Below are 13586 nucleotides of genomic sequence, written 5' to 3'. Positions count from 1 at the left end.
ATCCAGGAATGAAGGTAATGTTTCCAAAAACATTAGGTAAAATAAGTAAACGAGGAGGAAATCAGACAAGGTTATTAATGTTAACAAATAAAACACCAGGAAAATTCATGGACTCAAGAGGGTATGCAGCTATTCCAATGATGTATATAAGAAATACCATTATGAGGTTAATGTCTACTGATGTCAAACAAGCTGTTGCTGTTGCATTAAAGTTTGGACTTGAGAAAGAAATTTGGGATGAAATGGTAAAAATTGGAATAAGCCTTGAGAAAGTAGAATTATTTAAAAGTGTATCAACAGCAAACAAAACTAAATTCACAAAAGAACTAAAACAAGCAACAACTCCTGTGATTAAAGAAACAAAAGGAAGTTCAAAGAAAACAAAAAAAGAGTCTGAGGATAATTTAGAAGAGATGAGTGAAAGTATTGAAGAAGACAATGAACAAATATTTGATGAAGATATGTTCTGATTTCGAAAAATTTAAATTTCTATTTTATTTGTGAGTTTTTTTTTTTATTTTATGAAAAGATTGAATCAATTCATTGTATAATCTCCAGAGATAATGAAACTCGAAATAGATTCAAGAAACTAATGACCCAATCACCAGACACAAATGAAAAACCAATGACCATCACAGAATTTAATGACCAAACTGAAGAACTATTGAAATGTACAACATCAGCTTTAATGAATAATGAAGAATCTATTAAAAAACTGTTAGATGCTCTAAATAAAAGTATAGAAGAAGAACAAAATAAGATTAAGGTATTAGACCAAAACATTGAACAATTTGAAAAAATGATGAACAATTTAACAAGTAGATTCCAACACTTGTTTAACAAGAATTTATAATTTAACTTTTATTTATAATAAGAATATTGATAGAATAAAATATTAATCAGAACCTCCACGTAAATTACTTGCTCCAACTAATAATTTTCTAAAAGTAACTTGAGAAAATGATTTATTTGCACTTATAATATAAAATGGTAATCCATTTGAAATATGTGGATTTTTAAAAAATGAACTTTCTTTGCCATATTTAAATCCACAGACTCCAGTTGATAAAACTGTTATTGGTAATCCAACTTCAATTAAATTACCAAATATACAATTTTGTAATTCAACAAATATTAAATGATATTTTGCTTTATCATTTATTGAATATGAATTAGCAGCTTTATTGATAATAAATTGATTCCACAATTCACATTGTTCTTTAACATTAATCTCTTTTTTCTTTAAAGAAGTATCAAACTCATTTTTTATTTCTTTTCCAATAGCATCAAAATGAAGAACAACATAAACAATATCTTCTAAATATTCTTCTCTTGTTTCAAGTACTTGACAAAGTGAAGATGCAAGTGCAAAAACCATACCTGTTCTATCACAACCACTTTTACAATTAATACAAATAACAATATTTGATAATAATAAATAAAGACAAAGAATTAATAATTCTTGAACTCTACTTTGGATTATTAATTTTTCATGTCCATCAAGAATTGAACGTAATAAAATTGCACGTTGTTTTTCTTTTCCTGATAAAATTTTAATAAGTTCTAATATTGTAATATCTTCTTTACAATGAATGTCTTTCTTAAACCAATCAATTAATTGATATAAACTAATTTGATTAATATCTTTTGAAGTTGTTTCTCCAATAGAAATACCAAATAATTCATTTAAACTAAATTGATAATTTAAATGAGTTATTTCAATTTTCATTTTATTCCATACTTTTTCTTGTAATAAACGATGTTGTCTTTCTGCAATATTTTTTTCAGTTATTGCAAATTTACAAGTACTAACTAATGAAATCGAACATACTTTAATTGTAGAAGATAATTGTAATGGATTAATTCTTTGATTAAAAGAAAGTTTTAATGAATTTGGTTTTATTGTATTTACTAACACTTGAATAAATTGACGAAGTCGAATATATGAATCAATAGCTCCACTTCTAATAATAAAATTACCGTTACATTTCATTGAATAAACGTTCATTAAATATTTTTGATATTCAGTTTTTGATAATACATGACATGTACCAACTGTTCCCATACCTTTATGGGCAATCCAAACTCCTTCTTCTTCTTTAAATAAATTAAATCGTTTTCTATAACTAAAATTCCATTCAACTAATGATATAATACTTTCTTTCCCATTTGCTTTCCAACTATGTTTAATAGATCGTGGAATAATAGAAATATCTTCATGTTCAATATAAAGTCCTGATGATATATTTGAAATATATTCTTTTACTCTTTCTCTGTCCGTTTCCCATGAAAGATAATTATCATCAGTAAACTTACTAATATCAACCATTTTAGGTACTGTTATATTCCATCCATTATGTATAGGTGATGGTTTTATTAATGGTTGTTTAATAAGTGCAATAGCTTCATCAACTTTTAATAATAAACTTTTGGCACATGGATTTATTATTTTTTGTGGTCGATGACCAAAGCTTGGTTTATTCATTCTAATAAAATATGAACCACACAAACTAATTAATATTAATAACAGTAATAAAGAGAAATAAGTTACTTCAGGTCTAATAGAAATATATCCTTCAATACTTTCCATGAATAGACGATAACTCATGATGATTATATCTTTAAACATTGTGTTATTTAATTTGTGTTATTGAAAACTATAATTTTTATTTTTATATTCAAATTTTCAAGTTTCACCTCTATAAACAAGTTGTCATCATCAACATCTGATCTCTTTAATTATTAATTTTGTTATTAACTTGTTAATAAACTATTTATAGTTGTTTCTAAATTTTTTTATACGAATCTATTTATATATATTTTTATCTGAAGAGAATTAGGTAGAAATCCCGAAATAAAGGATAGAAAATATAATGAATAAAGAAAAAAAAAGAGATAAAAAAAAAAAAAGATAAAAAATGAAAAAAAGTGAAACAATTGAATTTTCTATTGAAAGAATCGAAGATTCAGATTCTAGAAGAGAAACAAAGAACAATGAACTCAAAAGAGATAAAGATTTAACAAGACATTAATGTCAACAACAACCCACCATCATAGAAAGAGATTTATCAAATCTGATTTTCGTATGAATTACCTTTGTTCACAAGACAGTTTCTTTACACCATTTAGTAAAGAAAATCGTTCGATGTCACCAGGGATTGATTTTGTTTGTTTTAAGAAAGAATAATTAAATTTTAAGTTAATTAAATAAAACGAAACTTATTTAAAATAGGAATCTTCAGTACGACAAGCGACTATTAGTTATATTGATGTATTAAAAAGGTGTAATCCAAAATTCGATTTTTCTTCTATTATTACAAAGAGAGCATTAACATCACCATCAACACCAGCACATAACGATTATCATGATAATTGTAAATATGATTATATTCTTTATACAGACGAAGTTATTGGAACTGGAGTTCCAGGAGTAGTTTCATATGGAAAAAAACAAGGAACAAGATATAGAGTTCTTTGCTTATTAGGGCAAGGAGCATTTGGACAAGTTGTAAAATGTTTCGATGAAGTAAATAAAACATTTGTAGCAATTAAAGTATTGAAAAATAGACCAGCTTATTATAGACAAGCTATGTTAGAAATAGCAGTGTTACAAGTATTAAATGAAAAATTTGATGTTGATGGAACAGGACATACACTTCGTCTTTTAGATCATTTTGTATTTCATAATCATGTTTGTATTGTAACAGAATTATTATCAATTAACTTATATGAATTAATGAAACAAAATGGTTGTCGTGCATTATTTGTTCAATTAGCACGATCAATTCTCAAACAATTATTAGAATCACTTGTTATATTATTTAGAAATGGAATTATTCATTGTGATCTTAAGCCAGAAAATGTATTATTAGTTGATATAACAAAGAAAATTAAATTAATTGATTTTGGTTCAGCGTGTTTTGAAAATAGTACATTATATTCTTATATTCAATCAAGACATTATAGGTCACCAGAAGTTATATTAGGGTTACCTTATTCTAGTGCAATTGATATGTGGTCATTTGGATGTATGGCAGCAGAATTATTTGTTGGGATACCAATATTTCCAGGAAATAGTGAATATAATATGTTATATAAATTTATTAATATGTTAGGAATGCCACCAAGAAGTTTATTAGATAAAGGAAGTAAAACTACTAAATTTTTTAGAAGAAAAAGACCAGCAGAAATGAAAAATAAAGACGATGTTTGGGCATTTAAAAGTAAAAGAGAATTTGAAGAAGATAATAATATTTATACTGAGCCAAATAGAGAATATTTTTCATATAAAACATTAGAAGATATTGCTATGAAAGTCACTTTTAGAGTTAATGCTCCTGAAGAACCTCATAAAATGGAAATGAGAATTGCATTTTTAGATTTCCTTAAACGATCACTTCAATGGGATCCTGAAGTTAGAATGAGACCTGATCAAGCTTTACAACATCCTTTTATTACTAAAAATCCATTACCAAGTAATTACACTCTTCCACCTACTACAGAACCATTAAGATCATTCCCACCAGGAACTCAACTTACTACAGAAGAAGTATTACAAAAAATTGCACCAAATCCAGCTGCAGCACAAAAGTTAAGAACTATGGGATATAATGCTACAACTTATTATCAAGTTTATGCTGATGGATTAAGTAAAGGAATTGTATTAAATATTCTTAATTCTAATCCATTCTTTTTACAACCAATGACACCACCTGCATTAATTCGTATAAACCAACAAGAAGAAGAAAAGAAAAGAAGATTATTAGAAGAAAATAAAGGAAATATTTTGTATCAAGGAATTGGTTCATCTACAATTCAACAAGAAGTTATGAAGAATAGATCTTTGTTTAAAGAACATTCTAAAAAAGAAGAACATAAGAAACAAAGAAGACAAACTAGTGACGTCTTCTCAAATAAAGGAATGGAAACTTTATCTCCTCGTACTGAAGACTTTTTAGTGGCTCAAAGTATGAAAATTGATCAACAACAAGCTACTTCATATGCTGGTACTAATATTACATTACCAGGTTCAACATCTGATGGATCAATGGCAGGTTCTTGGAGTACACAAACAGGCATGTTGCTTCCAGGAGGAACTACAATGGGAACTACCGGAAGTATGAATCCATATGATTAAAAAACATGTTTTTTAATAAATAAATTTTGTTTTTTAAAAACAAAATAAATATATATAACAAATTATTAGAAAATACAAAAAAAGGTGAAAAAATAATATTTAGTTCATTAAAATATCTAAAAAATCAAAATAATAATCAATGGATAAAAGTAATTTCAATGAAGAAATCAAAGACATCAAAGAAAAAAACAATAAAGAAATAAATGAAATGATTGAAGAAAGTTTTAAAAAAGGAAATATAGAAAAATGTAAAGAAATAAAAAGAGAAATAAAAGAAAAAGAAATTAAAAAAGAAGAAATAGAAAAAATAATAGAAAGAAATACAATAAATGAAGAGAATAAAGAGATTTATGAAGAATTAATAAATATACCAAAACTACAAAGTTGTGTAATAAAAAATATAATTAAAGAAATTGAAATGAATTATGAATTATATGATCAATTTAATATTAAATTAACAGAAGAAAGTATTAAAGAGATATGTGGTGATATTATAAAAGAAAAAGGAAATGAAAAAAGAATAATTTTATTATTAAAATTATTATCAAAATGGGAATTTGAAAGTCTTAATGAAGAAGCAAAGAATTGTATAAAAAATTGTGTTATACAAAGTAATAATAAATTAATAATTCAAATTGGATGTTCAATATTAAGAAAAGACCAAAATAATATTAGTTATTTTATTGATTTAATGAATATTGGAAATGATTTTGTTGCAGAAACAGCAGCAGATAATTTATTTGCTGAATGTTTAGATGAAAATATTCTTAATACATTAAGAAAATCAATGTTAAATAATATGCCCCCAGTATGTGAACGTGTACAAGATATTATTATTTCTGTTTTACAAGCAAATAATCCAAAAATGAAAGATATAGAAAAAATAAAAATTGCATTAGAATTATCAAGATATAACCATCTTCATGATTTAAGAAAATATATTATTCATATCGTTTTAGAAGAAAAAACTCCTTTAAATGAAATTATTCAAAGTTGTTTTGAAGTATTATCAAAAAAATTAAATTATCAAATTGATTTAGTTGAAAGTATTCGTTTTATATTAGAAAGATTAATTCCTTTTAATCAACAATTAAATCCAAGAAGAATGCAATTAAAATATAATAATTCTTTTATTATTGTTTATTGTCGTCAAACAGCAGAAGAATTAATAAAACAATTAAATAAACATGGAGTCATAATTGCATTTGGAGATGTTATACCAAAAAATACAGCATTAGAAGATGTAGGATTAAAAGAAGGAGATGAAATAATTATAGATGAAAATGTAGAGTATGAAACTACAATAACAAATACAATAAAATTTATTGATATAACTAAAATAGAAAATGATGTAACACAATTAATTAATGGAAATATTAATGGTAAATTACAGATATTAGAAGTTCTTCCATTTATAAAACAAAAATTTGAACCAAATTATATTCCATATAAATATTATAATTATTATAAACAACAAAATGACATTGAATTATTACATGAAGAACTTCTTTTGTTTGATATTAATGATAATAATAATAAAGATACATTAGAAGTGTATTGTAAATTACTTACATTATTATCAAATGATTGTAGTAAAACTATTATTGAAACAAAATGTGAAGAAATTAATAATGAAAATGGAATAAAATTTATTCAACAACTATTTATTACACCAGAATTACATCATATTATTCCAAATGAATTATGGAAGTGGGTTAATAAAATTGTTAATAAATTACAAGGAGACGAAAAACACTCATTTTGTTTTAATGCAATTCAATTATATAAAGATAATCAAGAATTTATAAATGAAGTAATAAAAATGAAAGATATTGTTTTAGTATCAATGCTTCTAAATCAAAACCCAACACCATATATTATTGAACAATGTAAAAATATTTTTGATTTATTTAAAGATAATTTACAAAGACAAAAAGAATTAAAACAATTTAATGAATTAGATTATTATTATTCAATTATTCAATATTATTCTCCTAATCCAGATGAAGTTATTGAATATATTAGTCAAACAATTTCAACTAGAAGAAGATGGATATTATTAACATCATTAAAAACAGTTCATAATATAAATGAAATAGTTAGAATTAATAATACAATTTCATATGAAGGAATAAATGAATTTGATTTTTCAGGATTTTATAACCCATCAAAATTATGTTATATGACAAGTGTTTTAGTACAATTATTATCTATTGAAGAATTTCAAACATTATTAAGACAAACGTCATGTAAAAGTAGAGTAATTTTATTATTAATTTCAGCATTAAAATATTTTACAAAGAATGGAGAAGACTTTAAAATAGAAAACCTTCTGTTAGAATTACAAAAATATACAAAAATGGAATTAAATGAATTTAATGATGTAAGTGAATTTATGATGTTATTATGGGATGTTTTAGAAAAAGAATTACCTGAAGAAGAATTTAAACAATTGGAAAAACATTTTATATTTAAAACTAAAAACAAAACATCAGAAGGTATTCAAGAAGATAAACATTTATTTTTAATTATCCCTTTTGGTGTCAAATCAATTGAAGAATACATTATTGAAAGAAATGATGAATTACAAACAATTGAAGAATATCCAGACTATCTTCAAATTCAATTTCAAAGGTCGTTATATAACAATAATAAAACTCAATGGAAAAATAATGATGAAATAAGTTTTGGATATTCAATTGAATTACCATTAAACAATGGTGAAAAAGAAAAATATATATTAAAAGGAATTATAGTTCATTTTGGAACTGTAAATATAGGACATTATATTAGTTATATTTTAAATCCAGAAAATAATATTGATTGGATTTATTTTAATGACGATAAAGTAGAAAAAATTTCATGGTATAATTTCAATATTCAACAAAAATGTTTTGGTAAAAAAGACAAAAAAGAATATATTAGTACTGCTTATATTCTTATTTATCAAAAACAATCAAAACTTAATAAAAATGTTAATCAAATCTTTCATTTTGTTGAAGAAACTCATCCATTTGATATTCCTCTTCCAAATTTAATGGTAGATAAATTTTTTTCATTTTCATTACAAAGTAATTTAAAGTTACAAGATATTAGAATATTACACTATCTTAAAAATTATATGTTTGATACCACTAATTATCAAATTGTTACTAAAATGATTAAATTATTAACTTCAGAATCTGATATTGTTAGAAAAGTTATTCTTCAAATGTTTTTAAATTATCATAAATCTGTTAAACATATTGATTTTAGATTTATTGATGTTATTGTTCATTATGTATCTTCTTTTTATTCTATGTTTTATCCGTCTCCTTCAATTCATTTAAAAGAATTTATTACTTATTTAAATGTTTTTTGTGAAGGAGATGATGTTGAAATTAATTCATTTAGAAGAATTATTATTATTTATGCAACCAAGTCATTATCATTACTTAATTTAATGTCACGTTCAACAATTGAAGAAGGATTAGAAAAATTGTTTTATCATTTAATAAGTATTTCTCATCCAACCATTCAAGACATTGATCAAGACAACCAAATTATGAGATGGGTTTTAACTACTGATGGTGGTTCAAAAATTATTAAAGAATTATATAATGGAATGTTTTTAAAACTCGTTTTTATTATTAAAAAATGTTTTGCTTGTGATGAAGAAGAAATGTATTCTGATCTCTTTAAAATGATTTTAACTTCTGATGATAAAAAAGCTATCTTTTCTTTACTTTCAATTTATTCAGAATTTAATAGGTCTTCAATTAATAAACCTTTGCCTGAAGCTTATTGTTATGGTTTATTAACTTTAATTGAACCTACTAGACATGGAATGAATATTATTCAATTAATCCTTTCTATTAAAAATCCATTAATAACAGAATGTTTAGATAAAATGTATGGTAGTTATGATTTATTTAAAACTACTATTAGAAAATACGCTCATTCATTAGACAGTTCGTTAGATACTTTTGAAGGTTCTAAATTAAAAATGTATGAACTTGGATATTCTGATGTTTATGATGAATGTGCAAAACATTAATAAATGAATTTGTCTTAATTAATTTAGTGTTCTTAAAAAAAAAAAACAAAAAATAAAATGAAAGAAACAAAAGAATGAAATAAATTTTTGATTATAAATTTTAATTAAATTCTCTAAAATAAAATAATGAAAGTTTCTTTAATTAGTAGAAAACGATTGAATTGATTTAAAACCTTTTATTTGGCTTTGGCTTGAATATCAGCAAGAAGAGCTCCTCTATTGTTTTCTTGAACTTTAGCATCAGCTGGAATAACTGGTGCTGATCTATCATTAGTTTCAGCTTTCTTTAATTCTTTTCCTTCTTTAATTCCACTAAGAAGTTCATTTCTATCACCTTTCTTAATTTCAACGTTTTCAATAACTGGTGCACTCTTATCAACTGTTTCAGCATGTCTAAGTTTAGCATCAGCAATACCTGCAAGAGCTTTAGCGTCCATTTGTTTTACTTTGATGTTTTTTAGTTTTGACTCTTTCTTTAAATAATAAAGAGAAGCTTCTAATCCTCTTTTTCACTACCAAATTATTTCATTATCCATTTTAATCGCCTCTAAATTCTTTTATGAGATGTGACGTCAGAACTGTCTTTTTTAATTTTAGCTCTTTTTTAGATTGACGTTTTTTTATTTCAATTTAAGAGTTCAGTTTTTACTATCATTTTGATATATAAAACATAAATAAAAATATAAAAATATTAAATTAATGAGAACATTGAAGACTCATTGAATACTTACCACCTGCATTATGAAGACGAGAAAGTACAGGTGATGTAACTAACCACTCATACCATACATTGAATTTAGTTTCACATCTCCATAATTTTAGTTCTAAAACATCTCCTCTTTTTACTTCAATAGGAGAAATTAAAGGAAAGAATAAAGGAAACCATGAATACATTTCAGGTGAATGTTCATTTGGAACAATACTTAATTTAACTGTTTTATAAAGATCTACATTAAAAGTACCTGAAAACCCATGAACAACAGCATCATAATTCATTGGAAAAGATAATGTTGTATAACGAGAATGATTTATTTGAGTTGTTGGATGTTCAAATCTAAAACATTGTTGAGGAGAAGATAAAGGATGATAATTATAATGATTACAAATACAAGGTAATTCAAAAGAATGTTGTTCAACAATCATTTTAGTAAATAATAATGCAGAAGATATTGGTTGAATATAATTAGTATATCTATAAGGAATAGATATTCCATCATCTTTTAATATTTGAGGAAGTAAACAATCAAGACATTCAGGAGATAATTCATTATCACCAAAACTACCTAATAATTCACTTATAACAATATCAATTTGTTTTTCCATATGAACATTTCTCATATCATCAAAAATAATTTTAACATTGTTCCATTGTTCTTTATTCTTTCTAAATTTTAATGTTGTAATTGCATTTGGATTCTTTTCAATTGCATAAATTATTGTTTTATGTTCAATTCTAAAATTTTTACAAATTTTAAATGTTATTTCAACTAATGGTCCTCTTCCTGCTCCTGCAATAACAATTTTAAAAGGATTTAATGGTGTTGATTTACTAAAAACATCTGATTTATCTTGAATTGCCATAATAATTGCTTCTTTATATTTTTCGTATTTAAATGGTTCTTTTTCAAAACACTCATAAACAATTGATTCTAAATTTTCTGATAATGGTTGAATTGGAATTTCTATTTGATCTCTATATGGTATTGTTATTTCTTCATATCTAGACGTTTTCATTCTTGACTCTTTTAACCATTCAAAATATTTTGCATCTCTTTGAATTTCTTTTATATGACAACAATATCCTTTTAAAATAATACTTATATCAAAATCCATTAAACTTTGAATAAATATTTCTAAATCTCTTGGTATTTTTCCATATTCATTTATTAATGATTTGTTTATTATTACTCCACTTACATTCTCTGCCCTCCATATACTTAATAAATTAAATTCTATTTCTTTATTTTGAAGAATAAGAAGTGGTCGGATATTTAAATTATATCCTAAGGTTTTTCTAAGTGTGTTCCATCGTTCCCATGTATTCTCATCTAATAATAATGATATCCAAATAGTACTTTGTGTAAATGAACATATAGTATTAATACATTTAATATATTCTATTGAATATGATTTATCTTCAGGAATAATAATACATGGTAATCTAATATGATTTACCCATTGTAATTCATCATACAAATATTCTAATGAACGTGAACAATCAAATAATGATAATTTACCAAACCATCTTGTAGAAATTACAGAACTATCTAAATAACTATCAGAAAATGTTGGTTGAAATTGTTCTTCTTGGTTGTTTATATCAAATTCATAAGATAAAGGAACAGAAATAAATGAAAAAGATTGAAGAATCTTATCACTTTTCTTTGAGACATTTACAAGGTCAAAGTCTTGAGGAGATAAATCAACTCCTATCGAAAGTTTATTTCGTTCAGTCATCAAATAAAATTTTACTTTGAATAATAAAGAACTAAAACAAATTTATGAAAACAATAGTTTTAAAATAAATAAATAAACTAAAAGTATTAAATATATAACTTAAACTAATAGAAATTATAATTAAAACTAAAAGAAATTATATCAAGGGTTTAAAAAAAAAATCATCTAATATTTGTACAGGCATGACTTCTAAGAGAAGAAACAACGGAAGATCTAAGAAGGGAAGAGGACACACTCAAAATGTTAGATGTAGTCATTGCGGAAGATGTGTACCAAAAGATAAGGCTATTAAAAGATATCAAATTAAAAATATCGTTGAAGCTGCTGCCGTCCGTGATATTTCTGATAATTCTGCTCTTAATAAATATAAGTTACCAAAAACATATATGAAATTAGAATATTGTGTTTCATGTGGTATTCATGGAAGAGTTGTTAGAGTCAGATCTAGAACTGATAGAAGAAATAGACTTCCACCAAAGAGAGTTGTTAAGAAAACTAACAAACAACAAGCCGTTAAACCATCTACTGAAGCTGTTAAAGTAGAAGTTCCAGCTGATGTAGTCACTGCTCCAAAAGTTGCTGCCCAAAAGGAAAGACCATTCAAATTCTTACAATAATTAACGTCTGACCTGTTGTTAGTAATTTTGGTTATATATTTTTCAATTTATTTTTTTTTGCTTGCTTTGAAATTGCTTCTATAAACTAAATAGTAAGATGAATATAAAGAATTATATTAAAAGAAAAAATTTATTATCACTCAAGAAATATAGATTATAAAAGAATATATAAGGACTTGTGCTGTTTGTATTTTCTGATAGAAATATAATCCTTATTATCATAAAAATACCACACAATGAGTTTACAATAATTATCATAATTATAACAATAATTTTATTAATTACTTTATTCAATTTAACTCTCATAAATATTTTAATACCGTTTTAATAAAATTACGACAATAAAATAAAAAAGTAATTAATTAAGTATTAATAGAATTTGTGTCTTTTATTACTGGATCAATGGAGATTAATCTTATCAATGAATCTTCTTCATGTAATTCAACATCATATGTTTAGTTGTGGTAGATGCAATGTTTCATAACATCAACCATATTTTTAATTATATGATTTTTAATTTCTTTTATGATGTTAATTTCGATTTTTAATTATTTAATTAATTTAATACTTTCAAAATTTATTAATTAAGTTATTGAAATTACTACTGAAATTATTTTGATATCTTTTATTTTCTCTATTTTAATTAGCATATTCTTCATTTCTTTATACTTATTTCTTTTATTCAAATATACTCTATTAATATTATGATATACAACAATATTCATATCAAATAATAGATTAGTTTTATTCTTTTTATCTAATACATATATATTCTAGTATTTTATGATATTATCATTCACTTTTTGATATTATTTGTTTGTTCAATATCATAATAATGTCATTATATTAGAACATTGTTTCATATGTTGATTTTTTTATATTGATTATTTCATTTATATTTTCTTATTATTTAATATGATAATATTAATATTGTTATGTTTCTCATTTTGTGATTTCTTATGACAAATACAAGATAATAGAATGTGTTCTATTGTTGATATATTATATTTACAAAGTGGATAGTATTTTAATCATTTTTAATATTTTATCTTTTCTATATAGATTGAACATTATTCTATCATATATTTTATTTAAATGGAGAAATCCATTCTTTTTAATATTGATTGACTTCAATAAATTGATTGTAGTAGTTTTATCTATAAATTTTGATTCAATCAATATTCTAAAATATCAATTTATTTAATTTCAATTTATTAATGTATTTGTTTGTCATTATTTTATTTATTTTTACTATTATTGATTTTTATTTTCATTCATTTCTTTTATTATTTATTTTATTTCTATTTCTTTGATTTTTTGTTTTATTATTTTTTATTTA

The 13586-nt window shown here is 23.8% G+C and overlaps 6 protein-coding genes across 6 annotated transcripts, besides 22 other annotated features; 4 read left to right on the top strand and 2 right to left on the bottom strand.

Annotated features, from left to right (window-relative positions):
* Positions 1-8: 8 nt before the first annotated feature.
* Positions 9-470, top strand: EDI_036680 (uncharacterized protein; the record flags this gene model as incomplete). Its single annotated transcript, XM_001739401.1, has 1 exon — positions 9-470. The coding sequence occupies one exon, from the start codon at positions 9-11 to the stop codon at positions 468-470; it is 462 nt and encodes a 153-aa protein (XP_001739453.1).
* Positions 471-844: 374 nt separating this feature from the next.
* Positions 845-900: a sequence feature (AT_rich).
* EDI_036670 (uncharacterized protein) lies at positions 896-2629 on the bottom strand (the record flags this gene model as incomplete). Its single annotated transcript, XM_001739400.1, has 1 exon — positions 896-2629. One exon carries the CDS (start codon positions 2627-2629, stop codon positions 896-898), a length of 1734 nt encoding a protein of 577 aa, XP_001739452.1.
* A 29-nt stretch (positions 2630-2658) lies between these two features.
* Positions 2659-2687: a sequence feature (AT_rich).
* Positions 2688-2734: 47 nt separating this feature from the next.
* Positions 2735-2826: a sequence feature (AT_rich).
* Positions 2827-2879: 53 nt separating this feature from the next.
* Positions 2880-2928: a microsatellite.
* Positions 2929-3031: 103 nt separating this feature from the next.
* EDI_036660 (serine/threonine protein kinase ppk15, putative) lies at positions 3032-5137 on the top strand (the record flags this gene model as incomplete). The annotated part of the gene is made up of 2 exons (XM_001739399.1): positions 3032-3166; positions 3233-5137. The coding sequence occupies 2 exons, from the start codon at positions 3032-3034 to the stop codon at positions 5135-5137; spliced, it is 2040 nt and encodes a 679-aa protein (XP_001739451.1).
* Positions 3183-3213: a sequence feature (AT_rich).
* Positions 4080-4110: a sequence feature (AT_rich).
* An 8-nt stretch (positions 5138-5145) lies between the features above and the next one.
* Positions 5146-5220: a sequence feature (AT_rich).
* A 36-nt stretch (positions 5221-5256) lies between these two features.
* Positions 5257-5454: a microsatellite.
* Positions 5277-9173, top strand: EDI_036650 (uncharacterized protein; the record flags this gene model as incomplete). The annotated part of the gene is made up of 1 exon (XM_001739398.1): positions 5277-9173. One exon carries the CDS (start codon positions 5277-5279, stop codon positions 9171-9173), a length of 3897 nt encoding a protein of 1298 aa, XP_001739450.1.
* Positions 5316-5484: a microsatellite.
* Positions 5527-5595: a sequence feature (AT_rich).
* Positions 5657-5682: a sequence feature (AT_rich).
* Positions 6247-6275: a sequence feature (AT_rich).
* Positions 6584-6608: a sequence feature (AT_rich).
* Positions 7028-7128: a sequence feature (AT_rich).
* A 33-nt stretch (positions 9174-9206) lies between the features above and the next one.
* Positions 9207-9300: a microsatellite.
* Positions 9208-9257: a microsatellite.
* Positions 9301-9832: 532 nt separating the features above from the next.
* Positions 9833-9874: a sequence feature (AT_rich).
* EDI_036640 (protein arginine N-methyltransferase, putative) lies at positions 9870-11630 on the bottom strand (the record flags this gene model as incomplete). Its single annotated transcript, XM_001739397.1, has 1 exon — positions 9870-11630. One exon carries the CDS (start codon positions 11628-11630, stop codon positions 9870-9872), a length of 1761 nt encoding a protein of 586 aa, XP_001739449.1.
* A 57-nt stretch (positions 11631-11687) lies between these two features.
* Positions 11688-11772: a sequence feature (AT_rich).
* A 40-nt stretch (positions 11773-11812) lies between these two features.
* EDI_036630 (40S ribosomal protein S26E, putative) lies at positions 11813-12247 on the top strand (the record flags this gene model as incomplete). Its single annotated transcript, XM_001739396.1, has 1 exon — positions 11813-12247. The coding sequence occupies one exon, from the start codon at positions 11813-11815 to the stop codon at positions 12245-12247; it is 435 nt and encodes a 144-aa protein (XP_001739448.1).
* A 31-nt stretch (positions 12248-12278) lies between these two features.
* Positions 12279-12306: a sequence feature (AT_rich).
* Positions 12307-12347: 41 nt separating this feature from the next.
* Positions 12348-12384: a sequence feature (AT_rich).
* Positions 12385-12493: 109 nt separating this feature from the next.
* Positions 12494-12546: a sequence feature (AT_rich).
* Positions 12547-12596: 50 nt separating this feature from the next.
* Positions 12597-13581: a repeat region.
* Positions 13582-13586: the final 5 nt, after the last annotated feature.

Source organism: Entamoeba dispar, genomic scaffold, assembly GCF_000209125.1.
Source record: "Entamoeba dispar SAW760 scf_1105229462179 genomic scaffold, whole genome shotgun sequence".
Classification (NCBI taxonomy): domain Eukaryota; phylum Evosea; order Mastigamoebida; family Endamoebidae; genus Entamoeba; species Entamoeba dispar.
This window is presented reverse-complemented; position numbering and strand designations above follow the sequence as displayed.